Source organism: Accipiter gentilis, chromosome 7 (genome assembly GCF_929443795.1).
Source record: "Accipiter gentilis chromosome 7, bAccGen1.1, whole genome shotgun sequence".
Taxonomy (NCBI): domain Eukaryota; kingdom Metazoa; phylum Chordata; class Aves; order Accipitriformes; family Accipitridae; genus Astur; species Astur gentilis.
The window spans coordinates 4,296,781-4,313,764 of record NC_064886.1 but is presented as its reverse complement, the minus strand read 5'-3'; the positions used below and the strand labels follow the sequence as shown (position 1 = coordinate 4,313,764).

Below are 16,984 nucleotides of genomic sequence, written 5' to 3'. Positions count from 1 at the left end.
ACACATATATAAATACAAATATTTACCAAAAAAAGGGAAAAAAAGATTCAGGGCTGTTTTGGAGAGCTGAGGTTCAAGTGGTTGTCAACCCACAGAAAAAAAATGGAAAAATCTTGCTCTCTACTAAGATGCCTGAAGCCACATAGGTGCCAGATTGTTCCCCGGGGAGTGATGTTTGGTGACACATGGCTGCAAACACCATGGGGCTTGCTGGGAAACCACCTGAGCAGTGAGAGCTATGGGGCCAGTTACTGCCCTTTGGAACAGTGGGGTGTAAAGAAGCCCCTTCTGAAGCCAATTCTACTATTAAAAACTTAACTAAAATGAACTGCTTACATGAGCCGTTTTATTCTTCCAGTTGTTTTGTCTCCCAGTTCCTGTTTATCTTCCTGGTCAATTTTACCCCAAACCATGTCTTTTACTCCATTTGCCCCCTCTTCCCTGTCCCATCGTTGCCTCCTCACCTGCAGGTCCTTGTCATGGCTTTGTCTCTCCAAGATGAGGACTCGGTCCTGCAGCTCCTCCACGGTTCCCTGGAGCAGGTCGTTCTCTTCCATCATGGCACTAAGGCGATGCTCTAGCTCCCGCTTCCTGTCTGTCAGCATTTTGATCTGTGGAGGAAAAAGAGGTGGTGTTGGACCCTGCACTTCCCAGGGAGCAGAGAGGAGGGAAATCACATTCCCAAGAGAGAAATGAAACAGCAAAAAGCAAAAGTATGAACACACGTATTCTGTACCTGTATGAGAGAAACTGTACGTCTGTGTGTGGTTTAAAGCTTAGGAAGGTTCTGAAAGGAAACTTCCTTCCCAAGGCTGCAGGGGCACCTCCAAAGGGCCTGGGTGTGCATTGGCAGGAGGCCAGGGAGCAGGCAGAAATGTCCAAACAGATTAAGCAGAGAGGAGCCCTGCCCACACCTTGTACATTAAAATTTGCAAGACTGGGAAAAACTAGTTACTTTTCCTGGCTGGTCCCGGACTATGCATTGTGGCATTTTCTCCTGTATGGGTGCTGGAGACCACAGGGTGAGCCTGTGGGATCCTGCTCCCCGCAGTGCTGTGCCACAGCACTGCCCATACGCTTTTCTTAATTGCTGCATGTTCGCCAGGTCCTCACCAGGGATTTTTCTGTCTTTTTACTTGTGGAGACTCCTTTCTGTGCCATGCTTATTTTTAGTCTCCCAGTGATCGGTTGTCTTTAAAATTGGTTCATTTCTTTTAATTGTCAAGGGCAGCGATTTCAGGTGAAGAGGGACAATGTGCCAAGCAAAACCTCTGTGATTCTGTTAGCTGGGAACAGTGCACAGGATGAATCAGCACTAGCCAAGGTCACTTCTTGTTTAACCAAGAAAAAGGAGCCTTTTCCCAGATTAGTACACACAGGATCTCTGGGGACTGGCTATGCCATTTACCAGTCCAGAATAACCTCAAATATTCCCTATGGCCTCCTTGCAATTCATGGACCATAGACAAATTCAGCAACTTCCCACTGCTTTCTTGGCCTCTTTGGGACTTTGTCTCTTTGCCACTTTCCAGGTTGCTAGAAAGATTTGGCTGCATGAAGGAATATTAGCAAAGTGTGTGGACTTGCTATTTCTGAAGGGTAAAGGTTGCTGTAGGTATTAGAAAGCTGCTCTTAGGTGACTAATGGTTTCTGAAATGTCTCTTCCCACCACCATCATGGTTTGCAGGGGTTGGAGAAAAGGGGTGCAAGAAAAATGAGAGGTATAGTACAGAAATTGTATCAAGAGTTCATATTTGGTATCCAAACCAGTAATGAGCACCCTGTGAATGACTGTGTAACACAAAAACCATTGCTCTGCTGTGGGCCCTGGGCCATAGGAAGGGCACAGGGGGAAAGGGATTTGGAAAGCAAGAGACAGGAAGGAGGCGAAAAGGCAAGGTGAGGCATGCACAGTGACAGGCATGCATAATGACAGCAATGCACGCGCGGGCAAACCCTTTCTGAGCCTCTATACTTACTTCAAGGACCTGCTGCTCCACACCAAGGGAAGGGGAAGAAAAGGCGAGGGACCAGCAGGGAGCAGGTGGGAGTGGGAGAAAAGAAGAAATTGAGAGATTTTAGGAAAAGCTCTTCCAGACGGCTTATAAATAAAAAAAGCGGTGGGGTAGTAGAGTTGGACATCTTCTACCCCTCTGGTTCCAGCCTACATGGTCTCCAGTGACCTCCATCAGGGAAGGCAAGAGGAAGGAAGGTAATATCATTCCTGCTAATGTACCAGAGCTAAAACAGGCAGGGGCTTCTTGCTTTCCCACGTGCATGGCTCGGAGGCAGGAGAGGATTGCTGCTTTCTTTGCAAGCACGAGAAACAGAAAAAAAACCCTTGCAGACCTTCCCACCTGGCCCAAGAGTTTTAATATGTACTGGGCAGCAGCCCTGCAAGAGCACAGCCATGGTTTAGCTCCTGGAAGATCCATCTCATCTGTTCATTTTGCAGGCATGCTTGTGGCCGAGGCAGTAGTGGAAGCTGGCCTGTGCCACCCCAGCCAGCCCTGAGTTGCAGCAAAAATCCTCACTGGGGGAGTCCTTTGCCCCACAACTACCGTCCTTCTCTTTGTTTGCTCCAAGCAGCAGGTTTTGTTTACCCAGTTTGAGGGGTTCACTATGCAAGTTAAAATTGCCCTGGCCACCTTTTGAAGGTGTGAGGCCAAGCATGGGTGACTTACCTCGGCCTGGAGGCTCTCGAGCCGCACGATGTGTTGGCTGCTGGAGGAGTTCTTCTCCCGAAAGTCCTCCCGGAGGGTGTGGACCTGCAGGGAGAGCTGTCGCTCCACCTCCGATGCCTGCAAGGAGATACCAGCTGGTGTCACCCCAGGAGGTTGTCCCATAGACAGAAAGCAGTTATCTCCTCCTGCCCATGGGAAGATCTGCCCTGACATGACTTCTGCACAAGCTCTAGTTTTGGCAGAAACTCTGAAGCCTGCACAGTTTGAGTGAGGGAAAAGCTCGTCCTGGACAGACGTTGAGGAGAACAGCCATTTAGACAATGCTGATTTTTCCCTTGGGGCAGCCAAGGGACACAGCCCATAACTTTCTTCCATTGCAAAATAGCATGATGACTGCTGTGTCCTACAGGAAATTCAGTTTTCCTCAAAAATAGTAGCCTAGTTGGGGTTGAGGAGGAGACCAGGCCACTCACAAAGGCGATGGGAGCCAATCTCCATAGCCCCCAGGAAACACTACTATTAGATTTATACTTTCTAAACCTCTGAACATCTTTGGCACAGCTTTAAAATAACAAGTGCTCTTTGCCTCTGATTTCTGGCTCCTGTCAGGGCCAGACGGAGAAGCATCCGCTCCACATGACTGTCGGTGCAGGATCGCTGGGCTTGGCCCTCTTTCCCGTTTTGAAGGAGGGATGCCCCATTTATGTGGGGTGGTTTGAGGACAGAGGAAAGGCTATTCCTACCTGCAGGATCCAGGCTGCAGTCAGCCCACATAAATGACAGCTTAGACATGTTAACTACTCTCCAGACAGCTTTATGGCTGATTTTTACGTGGTGAACACACTTGTTTAGGCTTGTAAGAGAACATAAGGTTTTTATGACAAATCCCTAATGAGACAGCACAAATGGATGGTTTTCTATTTAATTAGCCTCCATCAGGTTCCATTACACTCAGGCACAGACCTCCCTCTCCGGCAGACTAGCTGGAAGTGAATTGATCCCCCTCGAGACAGCATTGCCATCCTGCTCAGGGCACGGAGCTGTATGTCCAACAGCAGATGCCATCAGTGGCCACAATGCCTTAGACAGGGGTGTGAGTCCAGAGGGAGGGATGGGCAAAGAGGAGAAAACCCACATTGGGGTCAGCAGCTGTGGGCAGGTTTGGGAGTGCATCCTTACGTCTGGCAAATGTGGGTCAGTGATGCCGTGAAAAGCATCAGGATTTAACCCAGGGTGCTCTGGCTGACAGGCAGCCTAAGGCAGCAGCTACACCAAAGGGTGCAATGACTTTGCTCTAGCAGCTTGTGACTTGAGGAATGAGCATACAGACCCAGCCTGAGCTGCCCACAAAGGCAACACTACCCCCTTTTAAAACTCGTCCCTTATTTTGCACAGCCTGCATCAAAATAATCCAGATCAGAAGCAAGAGGTAAAAGGCTGTTCCAGCTCCATCAAGTGGAGGAGACTGTGGTTGCCCCAACACTGCTTGCTTTCAGGAGCAGCAAAAGACAGAAGCACAGCCACTGAAATCAGCCAGGCTCTGACCACTGGCTTCTGGAATGAGAAATGGTTTCCAGCAATAAGAAACAATCTTGTCTACCAATTGGTTTTTAGTTCCCTTCTTATCCTGGATTAGCATAACTGGTCTTTTCCCCTTCTTTAAAGCCTCACATCAGAGGCCTTTGCGTATTGCCCTCACCTCGTTTATTTAATAAAGTTTCCTTGCACAGGCAGAGTACACAAAATGTAATGATAGCACAGCACTATAGGAAGGGGTTGGTTATTTTTCTTCCCTTAAGCAGCTATAGATTTCAAAGCATCCTGAGCAGCTATTAATTGGTGACACTAAAGAAGATAGATGGATTGTGCTTTTTTTGAATGATTCACTTGCTTTTGTAAAGACTGCTGAAACATCTTCATGCTGAAATTCTCTGCAGGAGCTATCAAGGATGAAAAAGCACCAGATGAAAAGCACCAAAGGATTTTGCCTGCAAGATGCTGACCGCACTCCCAAGAAGCACAGGTGGTACGAGATGAAATGGCACACCAGTATTTGATGGTTAACTGTATAACATAATTTATATGCTAGAATAGTTCTATGTACAGACAGTGCAAATGTACAATATAGCAGTAAGAAACAAGGGAGTGTTAATGACATTGTAAAAATCCTTGGTAAGACAATATATAGCTGCTGTTGGTAGTTCTGGTCCCCATGCTCAGACTGGAGCAGGTGAAGGGATGGGCTGCAAGGGTGATCCAGATCATGGAAAGTCTGTTATAAGAAAGGAGACTAAAAAAAGGATGGCTTGTTTTATCTCATGTAATGAATGCTGAGAGAGGACTCCCTATAAATACATCATGGATAAGCACACAGAAGGGAGAAGAGCTATTTAAGCAGAAGCACAATTTTGGCAGAAAAAATGATGTGAATAAACTGGATAAGAGTATATTAAGGCTGGGAATAGGAAGATTTCTACATTTCCAAGGAGCTGCAGTAGGATTCCTCCTCCTGCACCATTACAGTAGGAGAAATGGTGGCAAAAATTAATTTTGTGATGGAGCTGGATCACTTTATCATGCAGTTTCTTTCAAAGGGCTCCCTACGACAGAAGGGAAATGAATTGACCTCAAAGGCCCTTTCCGGTACTAGACTGCTTGCAGGACTGTAAGGTTTGTATTTACCAGCTTTAAATCATCATCTGGAATTTATCTACTTGCTGCTCAGCTTACATGCTCACACATCTTATTCCTGCAGTTATAGCCCACATGGAGGGAAAAAGGACTCACTTATTGTTAGCATTTAGGGCCCTAATGCAGACAGGATGTTACAGTGTCACCTCACTGTACACCATTCACATTCTATCTATCTGATGCAGTAGAGAAAAGTAAAAATAATACTTTCTTTAGCCTCACACAGTGCAGAATACTCTCTCTGACCAGCTGTTTAACAGAAGTAAACAGAAGTGACTGTATTGTGTTTCCCTCCACAGGAGAATGAGGAAAGTCTTTGTCTGGTTCTTCTAGATAGGGAAATGGCCAATACCTTTAGTCTCACCTTTGCAGAGATTTGATTTTTCATAGACATGAGACAGTCTCTGAGCTGAGCTCTGGTCATGGAAACCCCCTTTTCATGCTACATTTGTTTCAGAGGTTATTAATACTGCTGCCGAACTACCCTTTCTAATTGATTACACAGTCTAGATTCTAACATCAGTTTACATTATTTTATGGAAAGCCACCTTGACAGTGTCCAGTATTTGTCAGGCTTTATGGTGTATTTTCATATGGCATCTGCTTGGACTCTCCACACTGCTGTACATGTGTGCATGTGTACATGCGTGTTTTAACCCATGAGCTCACTACTGATTACTTCTAACATGCTCTTTTGCTTACTGGCATCAGAAGATGTAACCTTCTATCTACATTTTCCCTTTATTGCTCAAATAAGCTATGGCTTTTGTTGAATTGAAGCGAGTTTCTTCTGCCTCAGCCAGTCTGGCTCTACTCTCATTATGCAAACTGTAGTGCTTTCTCTTCCTCATCAGTGTTTTCCTAAACATTAAAAGCTAAAACCTTTTGTGGTTCCGTCAATCATTTAGGAATGCATTGATTTTGCTAGAGAGAAGTAATATTTTTTCCAGAAAGGCAGACATATATCGCCCAACATCATAGCTTTGCTCTGTAGTTAAGAAAGAATTAATTTCCTGGGTATAGGCAAATTAGCCAACACAGCCACCAGGCAGAGTTTGAAACATATCTGCAAAAGCGTAGACATCAATTCACAATTAGATATATTCAATCAACTGTGAGATTTGTTTTCTGGACTTCAGGCAAGGTTTAGATGAGATTTAGGCAGTGGAAGAAGAAAGGAAGAGCAGGAGGACATTTTGGCCTCTGCTCTAATTAAGGGCTTTTTTTCATTGCGAACCTGATTAAGTTTCTCTTGTGATTAATTCTGAAGTGCTAAAATACACAAAAATGTGTAGATATTTGGCAGAAAAAAATGGCTTACCAGTTGCAATAACTCTGTGAGATTTAACATCTGGAATATATGAGCAATAAATAAATTAAATAAATGTAAATAAATTGGAGCAGTGACGCTCCTATGAAGAGGGGATCTTTGAAATGTTTGAGGTGGACTGTGAGAAATGAATGGCCTCTAGGTTAGCCTTATTCAAAGAAAACCCTCTTTTAGGGGAAGATTTCCTAAATAAAACTAACTGCATACAAAATATCCAGCTATAAGTCATGTCAGGAAGAACAGAAGGGAAAAAAGTTTAATGGACTGTAGCTGGGTGAAGAAACCAATGTTTCTGTATGATTTACTTCTACAAACAAGATGATTCAAATTTAACAATGGATATTGAAGATTTTCTTGCCCAAAATAGCTGAGAAAGAGAAGTCCTAATTAGTGCTAAATTTGTAGCACTCAGGAGAGCGTGTTACCCTTTTTATTAATTTGCTAACAGTTGAGTTCAAGGGACTCCCTGTTCCCACTGTGGTACCATTAACACTTCAAACCACTAATTGCTGCCTCCCCTGGCTTCAGGTTCCTGTAGTCCAGCTCTTCTCTTGGAGGAAAATATATTTGGCTACTGAAATGCAAGCAAAGGAGGAAAACCAAACATCTTGCTTTGGAATAATAATTTAAAAAAATACATTCATCTGGCTGCTGAGGGAAGCCCAGGAGGATTGGGATTGCTACCCTGTCACCGCAGCCAGCACCCCGGCACCCCAGTGCCCGCTGGAGGTGGCGGGAAGCCTGGTTTTCTGGGCTAACTGACCCATGCCAAGAAAGTGGGGAGGCCATGGCTCTTTTCCAGCCCTTGGCACACCACAACCATAAGCAACCATCTATATTTTGCATACGTGGAGGTTGCCCAGTTAGGGAATCTTTGAGAGCTTTTTACCGAAGCTTTTAATTCAGGTCAACTTTAAATTGCTATTTGAAGCATTATTCTATCTAGGAAAGTGCTTGCGTAATAGCGGTGCTCACTGTTCATCACCTTTTGAGGGCTTCAGTTTGCATTTGCTGATTTATGTGCACAGAGAAGGGATTCCCTGATGGACGGCCCCTGGGATGCGGTGCCCTCAGCCCCATTACGGCAATGCCGCCGCACGTGTGGAGAAGACTAATGGCCAGATGCCCACCCAACCGCTCTCTCACTCCCCCTCCTCAACAAGACAGGGGAGAAAATAAGATGAAAAAGCTCATGGGTTGAGATAAAGACAGGGTGATCATTTACCATTAGAGGAATTTGAAGTAAAAACAGTGGCTGGCAGACATAATGGGCAAAGCTTGGACTGGCCATTGCCAGGGATTGGATTAATAGTGGGGATCATTTTGTTGTGGTAAAGTGGTGAAGGGACAAGGGGTGGAGAGGTACTGACTGTGTATATTGCCCACCTTTGTGCTGTGGTGATGATGCCACTTCAATTTTGGTGCGAGGAGATTTTGTTGTGGTTGATGTCATCGGTGAAGCTTATGAAGGGTATGCAACGAGTGCATGTTTGAATAACAATTCTCAAATACGCGTTTCACCGCGGTGGCAGGTGGAATTTATTTATCTAGGTGTCCAGGCTCTGGCAGTGGGGCTGCAGGGACCTCTCCGAGGAGAAGGTGGGGCTGCCCCGTGCTGGCCACAGCCGGTTCCAGCCGGTTCTGCAACAGCTCCACTGCAGGGCACAGCTGAGCCTGTCAGCGACGCCAGTGGCACCTCTGGAAAAATGTACTTAAGAAAGGACAAAACACTGTCTGGCAGTGATGACTGAGGTAAAAAGTGTGAGAAAGAGCCCCATGAGCACCAAGGTTAGAGGAGGAGGAGGAGGAGGGGGACCTGGCTAAGCTTTTTTCAGAGGATCTCTTCCCACCACTGCCCAATGCAGCACAGCACATTGGAGCTGGGGAGTGTTGTGCATAATGGCTGGGGCCAGCATTGTCCCCATCTCTGCCAAATGATATGGTGGGGCTGAATCCTCCTCTTCTTGCCTCATCCCTTACTCTGCTACTGCCCAGGTGTGGGGAAATTTAACTGCACAAAGTATGTAGCAGCTTGGTCCTGGTGTGGGAGCTGTCACTGCCTGGAGAAGTTGTGTGGAAAAATAAGAATTCAGGAAACCTGCAACATTTCCAAAATATTTTGGTTGTAAACATCCAACAGAGACCATTAGCATCGATCCCATGGGATATTTTTAGACAAAATGGATTTTTAAGGCCATAAAAGTGCTAGGATAGTGCTGTGTAATATATACCTATTATATATCCAGTAGCTATAAGCAGACTGGCAGGTGGATTAAATATCAGTAGCCAGAGTGAGTATATCTGCTCAGCTTTTGCTGGTAAGATTTACTTCCTAACACAGGTTTCTTTCTGCTCAGGAACCATCTCTGCAACCTGCCATAGCACCCATCAGCCCACTCCCTAGTGTTCTTGGTTTTGACCCCCAGGTGACTGCTGCTTTGTTTAGGTAAGATCTGTGAGGTGGGCACGGTAGGGACATGCAGCATCCAGCCTGTGGTGTCCTCACTGGGGCCTGGCACTGAAGTCATACATTTATGTGAAATTCCAAGCTGGATATGGCACACTGTCTCCTTGTCTTTCACACTTTTTCAGTGCAATTCAGGCAAATTACTTCTCATCTGGCATTTGGTGCCTCTGTACCACACACCTTCACACTCAACTACCTGCAATGGTCTTTGCACCCCTGCAGGTCTCCTCCTGGTTATTCCTTCTCTCTTCTAATTCAGAGGATCCAATAAATCCATATCTGCTTAGACAGAAGGGTTTGATTTTGTGGCACGCTGCCTGACATCCTTTGTTACAGCTGTACAGGCTGATGAGCCTTCCTTTCAGTGGGAAACAGGCTGACATTGCAGAGCACAGGCCAGCTAGGTTGACTGGGGGAGTCCTATACTGACAACAGAGCAGATGGACAAAAGAGGAAATAAACGAGCATTTTTTTAGCACAAAATGGACCTGTCAAGAAAAAAGGGAATCAAAGGTCTAAAGGGTGAGGATCCTTAGTTGCCAAAGCAAGGAGCCTGAGTAAAGGAGAAGAGGTGCTAGAATTGCTTAGGACATATTACTGATGAGAAAAGCCTCATGGCTGTAGCATTAAACTGAGTCTGAGAGGATTCTGTGAGATAAAGGACAGCAGTGGCACCTTATGCTAAGATCCACACTACTTCCACAGTTGTGACATTTTGGAAATATGATACTTTATTGCTTGTGTGAAAGTAGAGAATTCTTTCCCGCAGATCCGTTCCCTTTCCCTCTCTCTTCTCTAGGACAAGTACGAAATGCTTAGTGTGTCCTTTGACCTCACTCCTATTTACCTGAGTTTTAAAATAAAACAAACAAAGAATGTGAGTAGTTTCGTCTCAACACACCCCAGTCATGCAGTGGGCTCTTGTGGATGGCAATGAGTTAATGCTGCATCAGCTCAGATGCCTCACACCTGAGAGGCAGAGGCCAGTGGGGGAGCTGGCTATAAAGAGAGAGTAGGGAGCAGCTGTTTGTTTGGTTGTTTTTTTTTTTCCTGTGTGGGGCTGGGTTTGCACCTGCTCATTGAGGTGAAGTGTTGTTAGTGTGGAGATGTTTAGCTCCGTGGTGGAAACCTCCACAAAACCTGAGCCTGCTCCGCCTGGAGCTTGATTGCCTGTTTTGGGGGTGAAGTGCTTGCATTGGCTGACTTTCATTGCTTCCCATGTTTCTCATGGCTGGAGGGCTAGAAGTGCTGCTGGAGGTAACTGCTGTTAGTACTGAGACACATTAAGGTACTGCTACTTTTTTCTTTCCAAGTGTCCTTGAAAAATCCTTTTAGTAGGGATAGTGAACTTTTGCTGCATCGCTAAGCAAAGCGTGAAAGAGTAGATGGTCAGGATTTTTCTGGCAATGTAATTTTTCTTTTTTTTTTCTTCCTATAAGGCTAGCTGATGTATGAGAACCAGTTTGCAAGGCAAACATCTGAATGCTTTGGCAAAGAGCTTAGGGAAATGAATGCAAAATGGTGGTCTTCATCTTGTTTTTCAGTAAGTGCTCAGATAACTGTTTGGCTGAGGCCAAAAACCATTAGCTTAGACTAAATCATCTTACAGGATTAGGAACTGCTGTTCAGAGCAGAAGTAAAGACAGTTGTGTGCCATATGGGGGCAACTCTAGCTGGGTGTAATGTTGCTAGGTTCATTGTTTGAATGAAAGAAATAGCTTCATAAGTGGATGTGGGCTGTGCACAGGTTTTAGAAGGTGCTTAAACACAAGCCTCCCTTTTTTGTGGTTTATTCTTGACCTAAGCATTTGGCTCTTGTGGAGAGGAAAGTACAGTGTGTGGAAAATGAGTCAGCCTGCTTCCTGTGGGAGGGACTGCCGGAGGCTCGCTGCTTTGAATGCTGCAATAAATTAGTACTGGAGATAACTCAGAGGACAAAGTGTGCTTGGAGGACATGCAATGCTAAGTAGGCATGCAGTGGCTCTTGCTCTCTGTATGCAAATTCTGCTTGCAGAAGAAGTGTGGGAGATGAGACAGCTTTGCATAGTGGCTCCCAGGGCTGGCGTTTGTTGTAGGGCTCTGAATGGAGAGCCGAACATGGGGCTTGTTGGCAGTAGCTTGGCTTCTGGTTGTTGGGAAGTAATAGGGTAAAAAAGTGTAACGCTAGCAGGCTTTTATACTTCTGCGTAGATGCTGCATATGACCTTGAATGAAGCATTTGTTCCTCTGCACTTTAGTTACCTATTTGTAAATGGAAGCAAAAAGGCTTATGGCTTAAATAATCAAGTCTGGCGATGCTAAATTGGGGCTGAGAGGAACCATCACATTAATTTCAGTGGAGCACAGCTTAGGCCCAGTGTGTCACAAGGGGGTCTAGGACCTTCAGGTTAAAAAGTCTGTTGTCCCCTGACACCTGTGTGTGCAACTGCAGTTTCTGAAGTTTTGCCTTGGCTTAGCAGAGCTAACTGGTACAGTTTGAAAGCTGGATGGTCTGTGTTTGGCATCAGTAGGTTCAGTGGTCTGCTCTCCTAGATAATTTCTAATGCATAATTTCCATGACTAAGTTATTTTCCCTGACAAAAGGCATATTTTATCTTGATAGAACATTTTAGCCAAGTTAGCTTTGATGTGGGTTTTTAATCCAGATTTTTTGAGCTAAAGGATTAAAAATATTTCTTTCAGAAAATTTCTAGTGAGCCATAAGTGTGGGTCAGATGATAGCCTGATGAAATATAAAATGCCTGACCAGTTTGGAAACAGCTGAACTGGAAACATGAAGACTTAACCTGGTCATTAAAACATTTTGAGAAAAGAAACAGAAGCTTATGATGGTGGAGGCAAAGAGAAACATAACATACTCTCCTGCTCTGAGAGGCTTTGCTGTCTTCTGCCGGTAGCCAGAAGTCAGAAAAGCCAATCTCCATGCTTAAATTTATTTATTTATGAAATTGTTTTAGTCTAAAACTTTAAACCTGGAGGTGTTCAAACTCAAATGTCTGTGCCTGGAAGCAAAAGACAATTAAGCTTCTTGCGGTCTCTTACTCTGGCTTTAAGCACTCTATCTCCTTTATTTCAAAGAAAATTAGCTGAGTTCTGTTGGGGATATCTAATATGTGATGGCAGGCTAGCAGCTCTGCCTGCTCTTTAAATCTTCATCTATACACCCTGTTAAACTCAGAATATACTCTTTTAGGATTTAGTAGTAATATACAAACCAAAAGCTTTCCATTGTATGTAGACACGATGCTCAAACTTGCACTTACAAACATGTCTGAGTGCACGAAAATACTCGTGTCCATTCCCATATGTAGGAAATGAGTGGATGCCCAAAAAAGATGGGGCAAAATTAAAGGAGTTGGCTTAAAATATATTAATGACACTCAGGAAGCCTTCAGACAGGAAGAGAAAATATTTTATAAAATGTAGATTTATATTCAAACTTTATGGTTGATTGACCTGGGAGATGTTTTATTAGCTTTTAAACCCCTGCAAAGTCTGACTCCCAATCACTTCCATCAGGCTGTTTCTTAAAAACAGTACTGATGTGTTCGCTCATTTCTTTCACAACTTGATGAATTTATTTCAAAACCCAGATGAGGAAGAGCTATGAAGTGTGGTGTTGTTGGTTTTTTTATTTGGCTTGACTAGAGCAAGATAGAAGATGTTCTGTGCAGAAGGCTTATTTCTTATAGCTTATGCAGTAAAACTTGTGGCTGCTTTCTGTAGAAAAATAAGGAAACCCAAACCCTATAGTGAATATTAGCCTCACAATGGTTTCAAACCATTCCGTTAAAGCTTTCTCTTCACTCAATGTTTTTATCTCTGATAGGTGCAGTAGGGTCATAAATGAAAGGTGAGTGCCATAAAAATGTGCAAGTCCATCACAAAGTTTGGGGAAAAAACCAAAACCCACATGGCAGCATGTCACAATTGCAATGCTTAAATAAAAAAGTCCAAATCTACTTTCCTGAAGTATTGTTCTGGAGCTGTTGGGTAACATTTCACTTAAAAATATTTCTTGGTCAGCTAGTATTTGATCCATCATTCTAAACACAACAGAACTGTGCTGGATACCTGCAGACAAAAAGCTTCTAGAGATACCATTTAACTTAGCAATACTTCTTCCTGTACTTCAGCAGCCTCCAGCTATTCCTGAATTGTTCTCCCTTGTTGGCAGCATGAAAAGATCTGTTTAGAGCATAAGGTCTTTGGAGCAGAATTCGAGCACAAGGCAGACCTTGCTCTTGGTGACTGCTGACAAAAAGATAATTACAATGTGTTAGTAATAACATTTGAGCACTCTGATCTGCTGAAATTGAATACAGATCTATATTTTGTACATTACCGTATGTAGTAAGTACGTGAACACTTGCCTCCTCTCAGCCCAGCTTTGCTCTGTTTCCACTAAGGTTCAGCTTATGACTCAGTGCAGCAGATGCTTGAACACAGAAGAACTTGTTTACCTTTTGTGCAGTGCCACAGACGTAAGCACTAAGGGGATTAGGTCTTTAAGTCGTAGATCCTCAGGGCAGGGGCTTGGGCTTCAGAGCAGTCTGCACCTCAATAGCAGTATGTAGCAGCAAGTATGTAATAGTAACTTCCAGCATGAGCCAGAGCTGCTAAATTAAGCCACAGCAGGTGTATTCCAAGTTCAGGGCAAGTTTTCTGAACAACACCTGTAACCCAGCTTTTGGGAAGCTGCTGAGCACTTCTGTAAGTGGCCAGATCTTATGCATGTGTCAACCTGGTAGGTGTGGTGCTCCCCTGAAGAGACTGCACGGGTGTTGCTGTGACCAGTCTCTGGATGATGGGAGGGTCCAGAAACAAGAATGTGGATCTTTCCTTGGAGCCTTGTCCTCCTACAATCTAGCTTTTTAAAAGTTCTTGCATGAATTTATTTAAATAACAGCTTTTGGCAAACTCACTGGCATTTTGGTACTTTAAGTCCTACAAAAAGCTGTGCTTGAAAATAAAAAATAAAGCAAGTAGATGCGGACAGCAAACTCAGCTGAAAAACAAGGTGGGTGCAGCACATACTGTAGGATGGTATATAAAATATACTATGCTCTGCCAAATCATAGACATGCAGGGGAATGCATTATCAGGGACTGGAAAGAGCGCCTCTATGAGCTTCAGGCTTCGGTGCATCTGTGAATATCACTTAAGGTAAAGCATGGATAGCCCTGTATGGGGGAAGCCAACTCAGTGACAAACCCTTTTTTCATGTATTCAGTTATCTTTCTGATGGAGTAGAGGTGGAGTGCTGTCAGAAGGGGGAAAAAACCCCACCTTTTGTAGCAACATCCCAACAGCTGTGTTAGAGAAGCTGCATGTGGAGTCCGCTGAAAGCATTGCAGACAGGCTCTGTGCTTGGCTGTGGGCAGCAAATTTGGCACACACATGCTATACTTAGACTTGTACCTCTAGCCAAGGTTTTGCAAATGTAGGTCAGGCATCATTGAATCAAAAGCCCTTTCCGCCTGCAGTCTGAGATGCTGCTTAGAGGGGTAAGAATCATTCAAGCTGCGGGTTTTTTTTGACGCTGAGGCTGTTGCTTTCTGACAACTGACCCCATGCAGACACAGCAAGCTTGCAGTGAGCCTCGGCTGGGGCATGCAGCAGAAAGCAGGTGCCAGGCAGACATGGGGACTGGAGGTGATCTGCAGCCTGGGTTTCTGTGCAACCAAGCCATGAGGCTGCCTGCAAACCAACACTGGGGTGCGGAGACCTGTAAGCACTGTGTGAGATCTTAGATTGGGAAACATTGTACTGGCAGATGCTGTGAGAATTAGCAGCCTGTCCTTTGTGTCTGAAGCTGAGAAGATTTTTTTTTTTTTTTTCCTTCCCCCTGGTGGCTGAAGGTTTGATGGCTGAGGCTTTGCCTGGAAAGAAGTAGCATCCTTGATGAAGCTCTCATGACCAGAGAAAGGGGAGCATGCTTCCCTCTTTCATGAAAATTCCCCATTTCACCCTCAGTGATTTGTCTTGGAGGGGCAGAGTGTGTAAAGGCCTATGGGTGCCCTTTGGGAGAAAGGGGAAGGGGTGGGGAAAATGCTATTGGTTTTGGCTCTGGTGCTTTTAAGCAAATGTCAGTACTGATGAGTGTCATGTATCCTGTGTATGAGCTTTCTGGCCATAACTAGGTAACAGGAGACCAGCTAAAGTACACCAAGTAAAACACAACTAAAGTGGTGTGGCAGCGGCTGTTCTTCTGCTTCAAAGTCTCTCTGACAAGTTAACTGAGCTGTTGGAGCATGCTTCATTTTGAAAGCCCTGTTCCAGTGTGGTCATACTTTAACTGTGGCAACTTTCATTGCTTTCCAGTTATGTTCTTTTATCACTTTATCTTCAGCAGAGACGGCTGTCTTGCACAAGTGTGTGCAGATTATCCTGCACTTGAGCACAGGCTGATCTACTGCTCCAATTCTTATGCTACTATAGTAGGATTTAAAACTGGGATCTTCCCTAGCATCACTGCTTCTAAATGATTAACTTTCTTTTCCTCTTGCTGCCCAAAAGCAAGAATAATGTGATCCGTGACAGAGGAGATCATGGTATTCAGCTTCCAGCAGTTTTTATTCCTCCTGTTGCTGTAGCTGAATTCTTTCCTATGTGCAGAAGCCTCTGGTAGCAATCCTAAATCTACTGAGTGTTTGCTGTGTGCAGAACTGTCTAAAATGGTGTCTCTTAAAAACTGCTAGTACATAGGCGTGTGAGTTAGGAAGACTTTTATCCTATCTGTGCTAAAAATCACCCGCCTTAAGTCACTGATCCCTTTTTCCCCTTGTGTCTCACACGTGATGAGGTGTGCGCTGCAGTTGGCAGATGGCTGGGGAGCAAACAGGTCCACAGAAACATGCAACAAAATCACGTTGCATCATTGCTAACCAGCTTGTGCCAAGACTTGGATTTTCTTTTGCCTGTCACTACCCTGCCTGCACTGGCTTCCCCGTCACCCGTTGGCTTGGCTGTTTTGTGACCTACCTCCTGAAACAATCTTGGAGACCTTTTTTCCCCTCCTTTCTCTCAGCTGTCTCCAGTTGATTAGTCTAATAGGTATCAGCCATGGCACATTGTTGAATTCATATATAGACACAATGCTGTGCTAGAGATTTGTTTGCTTAATTACAGAAATAGTTTTATTTCTGCTGTACTGTGCCTGGTTTTCGTTTTGCTGCTGAGGCTGGTGCTTCTTTTAGCCTCCTTTCCTTGGCTCTGCTCAAAGATATTTTTTTTGGTCCTGTTGAATTAGAGCAGATGTCCCCAAGCTGGGACATTATAAAGACTCAAATGGACCGAAGAAGGAAGAAGTAGTTTAAATGTGTCACTTGTGCACCACAGGCTGTTTATCACTTAGATACTTCAACCCTTAACGCTTATGTATAATGCAGCGCTGCTTGGCTCCCTGTACTGGCATACTCTGCATTTCCTACGTGGGGACAGGTCTCATCTCTGTGATGTTAGCACCATGCGTGGCAAAAGCCTGCTCGGGGTGCCCAGGCAGGCCAAATGGGGTACCAAGAGACAAACACTTCTTCCTCACCAGGCCCAAACATGGTATGGAGCAGCAAAATGCTCCACTTGCCGAAAGCTTGTGGTGTTGGGGCTGTACCTCCTTGACTTGATGCTTTGATCATGTCCGAGCAGTGGGGCATGAGGGCATAACCCATAGCTGCTTGCTCAAAAGCAGAAAGTCTCAGTACAACTGGTGTCAGACAGAGTATGCACATGGGTTTCAAGTGTTGACCTGAATCCAGGCTGGTTTTCAGAAATTAATAGGTTAAAGCATGGCATAAATTTGTTAAGCTCTTG

The 16,984-nt window shown here is 44.7% G+C and overlaps 1 protein-coding gene across 2 annotated transcripts in view; it reads right to left on the bottom strand.

Annotated features, from left to right (window-relative positions):
* Positions 1-16,984, bottom strand: part of BICDL1 (BICD family like cargo adaptor 1) — a 49,640-nt gene that overhangs the window by 14,390 nt on the left and 18,266 nt on the right. For both annotated transcript variants that reach the window (XR_007506793.1, XM_049806663.1), the window contains exons 3-4: positions 2,685-2,801; positions 465-611 (exon numbers count right to left, since the gene is read on the bottom strand). Coding sequence is in view for 1 of the 2 variants with exons in the window: in XM_049806663.1 (XP_049662620.1) it covers positions 465-611; positions 2,685-2,801 (264 nt within the window). In the remaining variant the exon portion in view is untranslated. The remainder of the gene's footprint in view (positions 1-464; positions 612-2,684; positions 2,802-16,984) is intronic.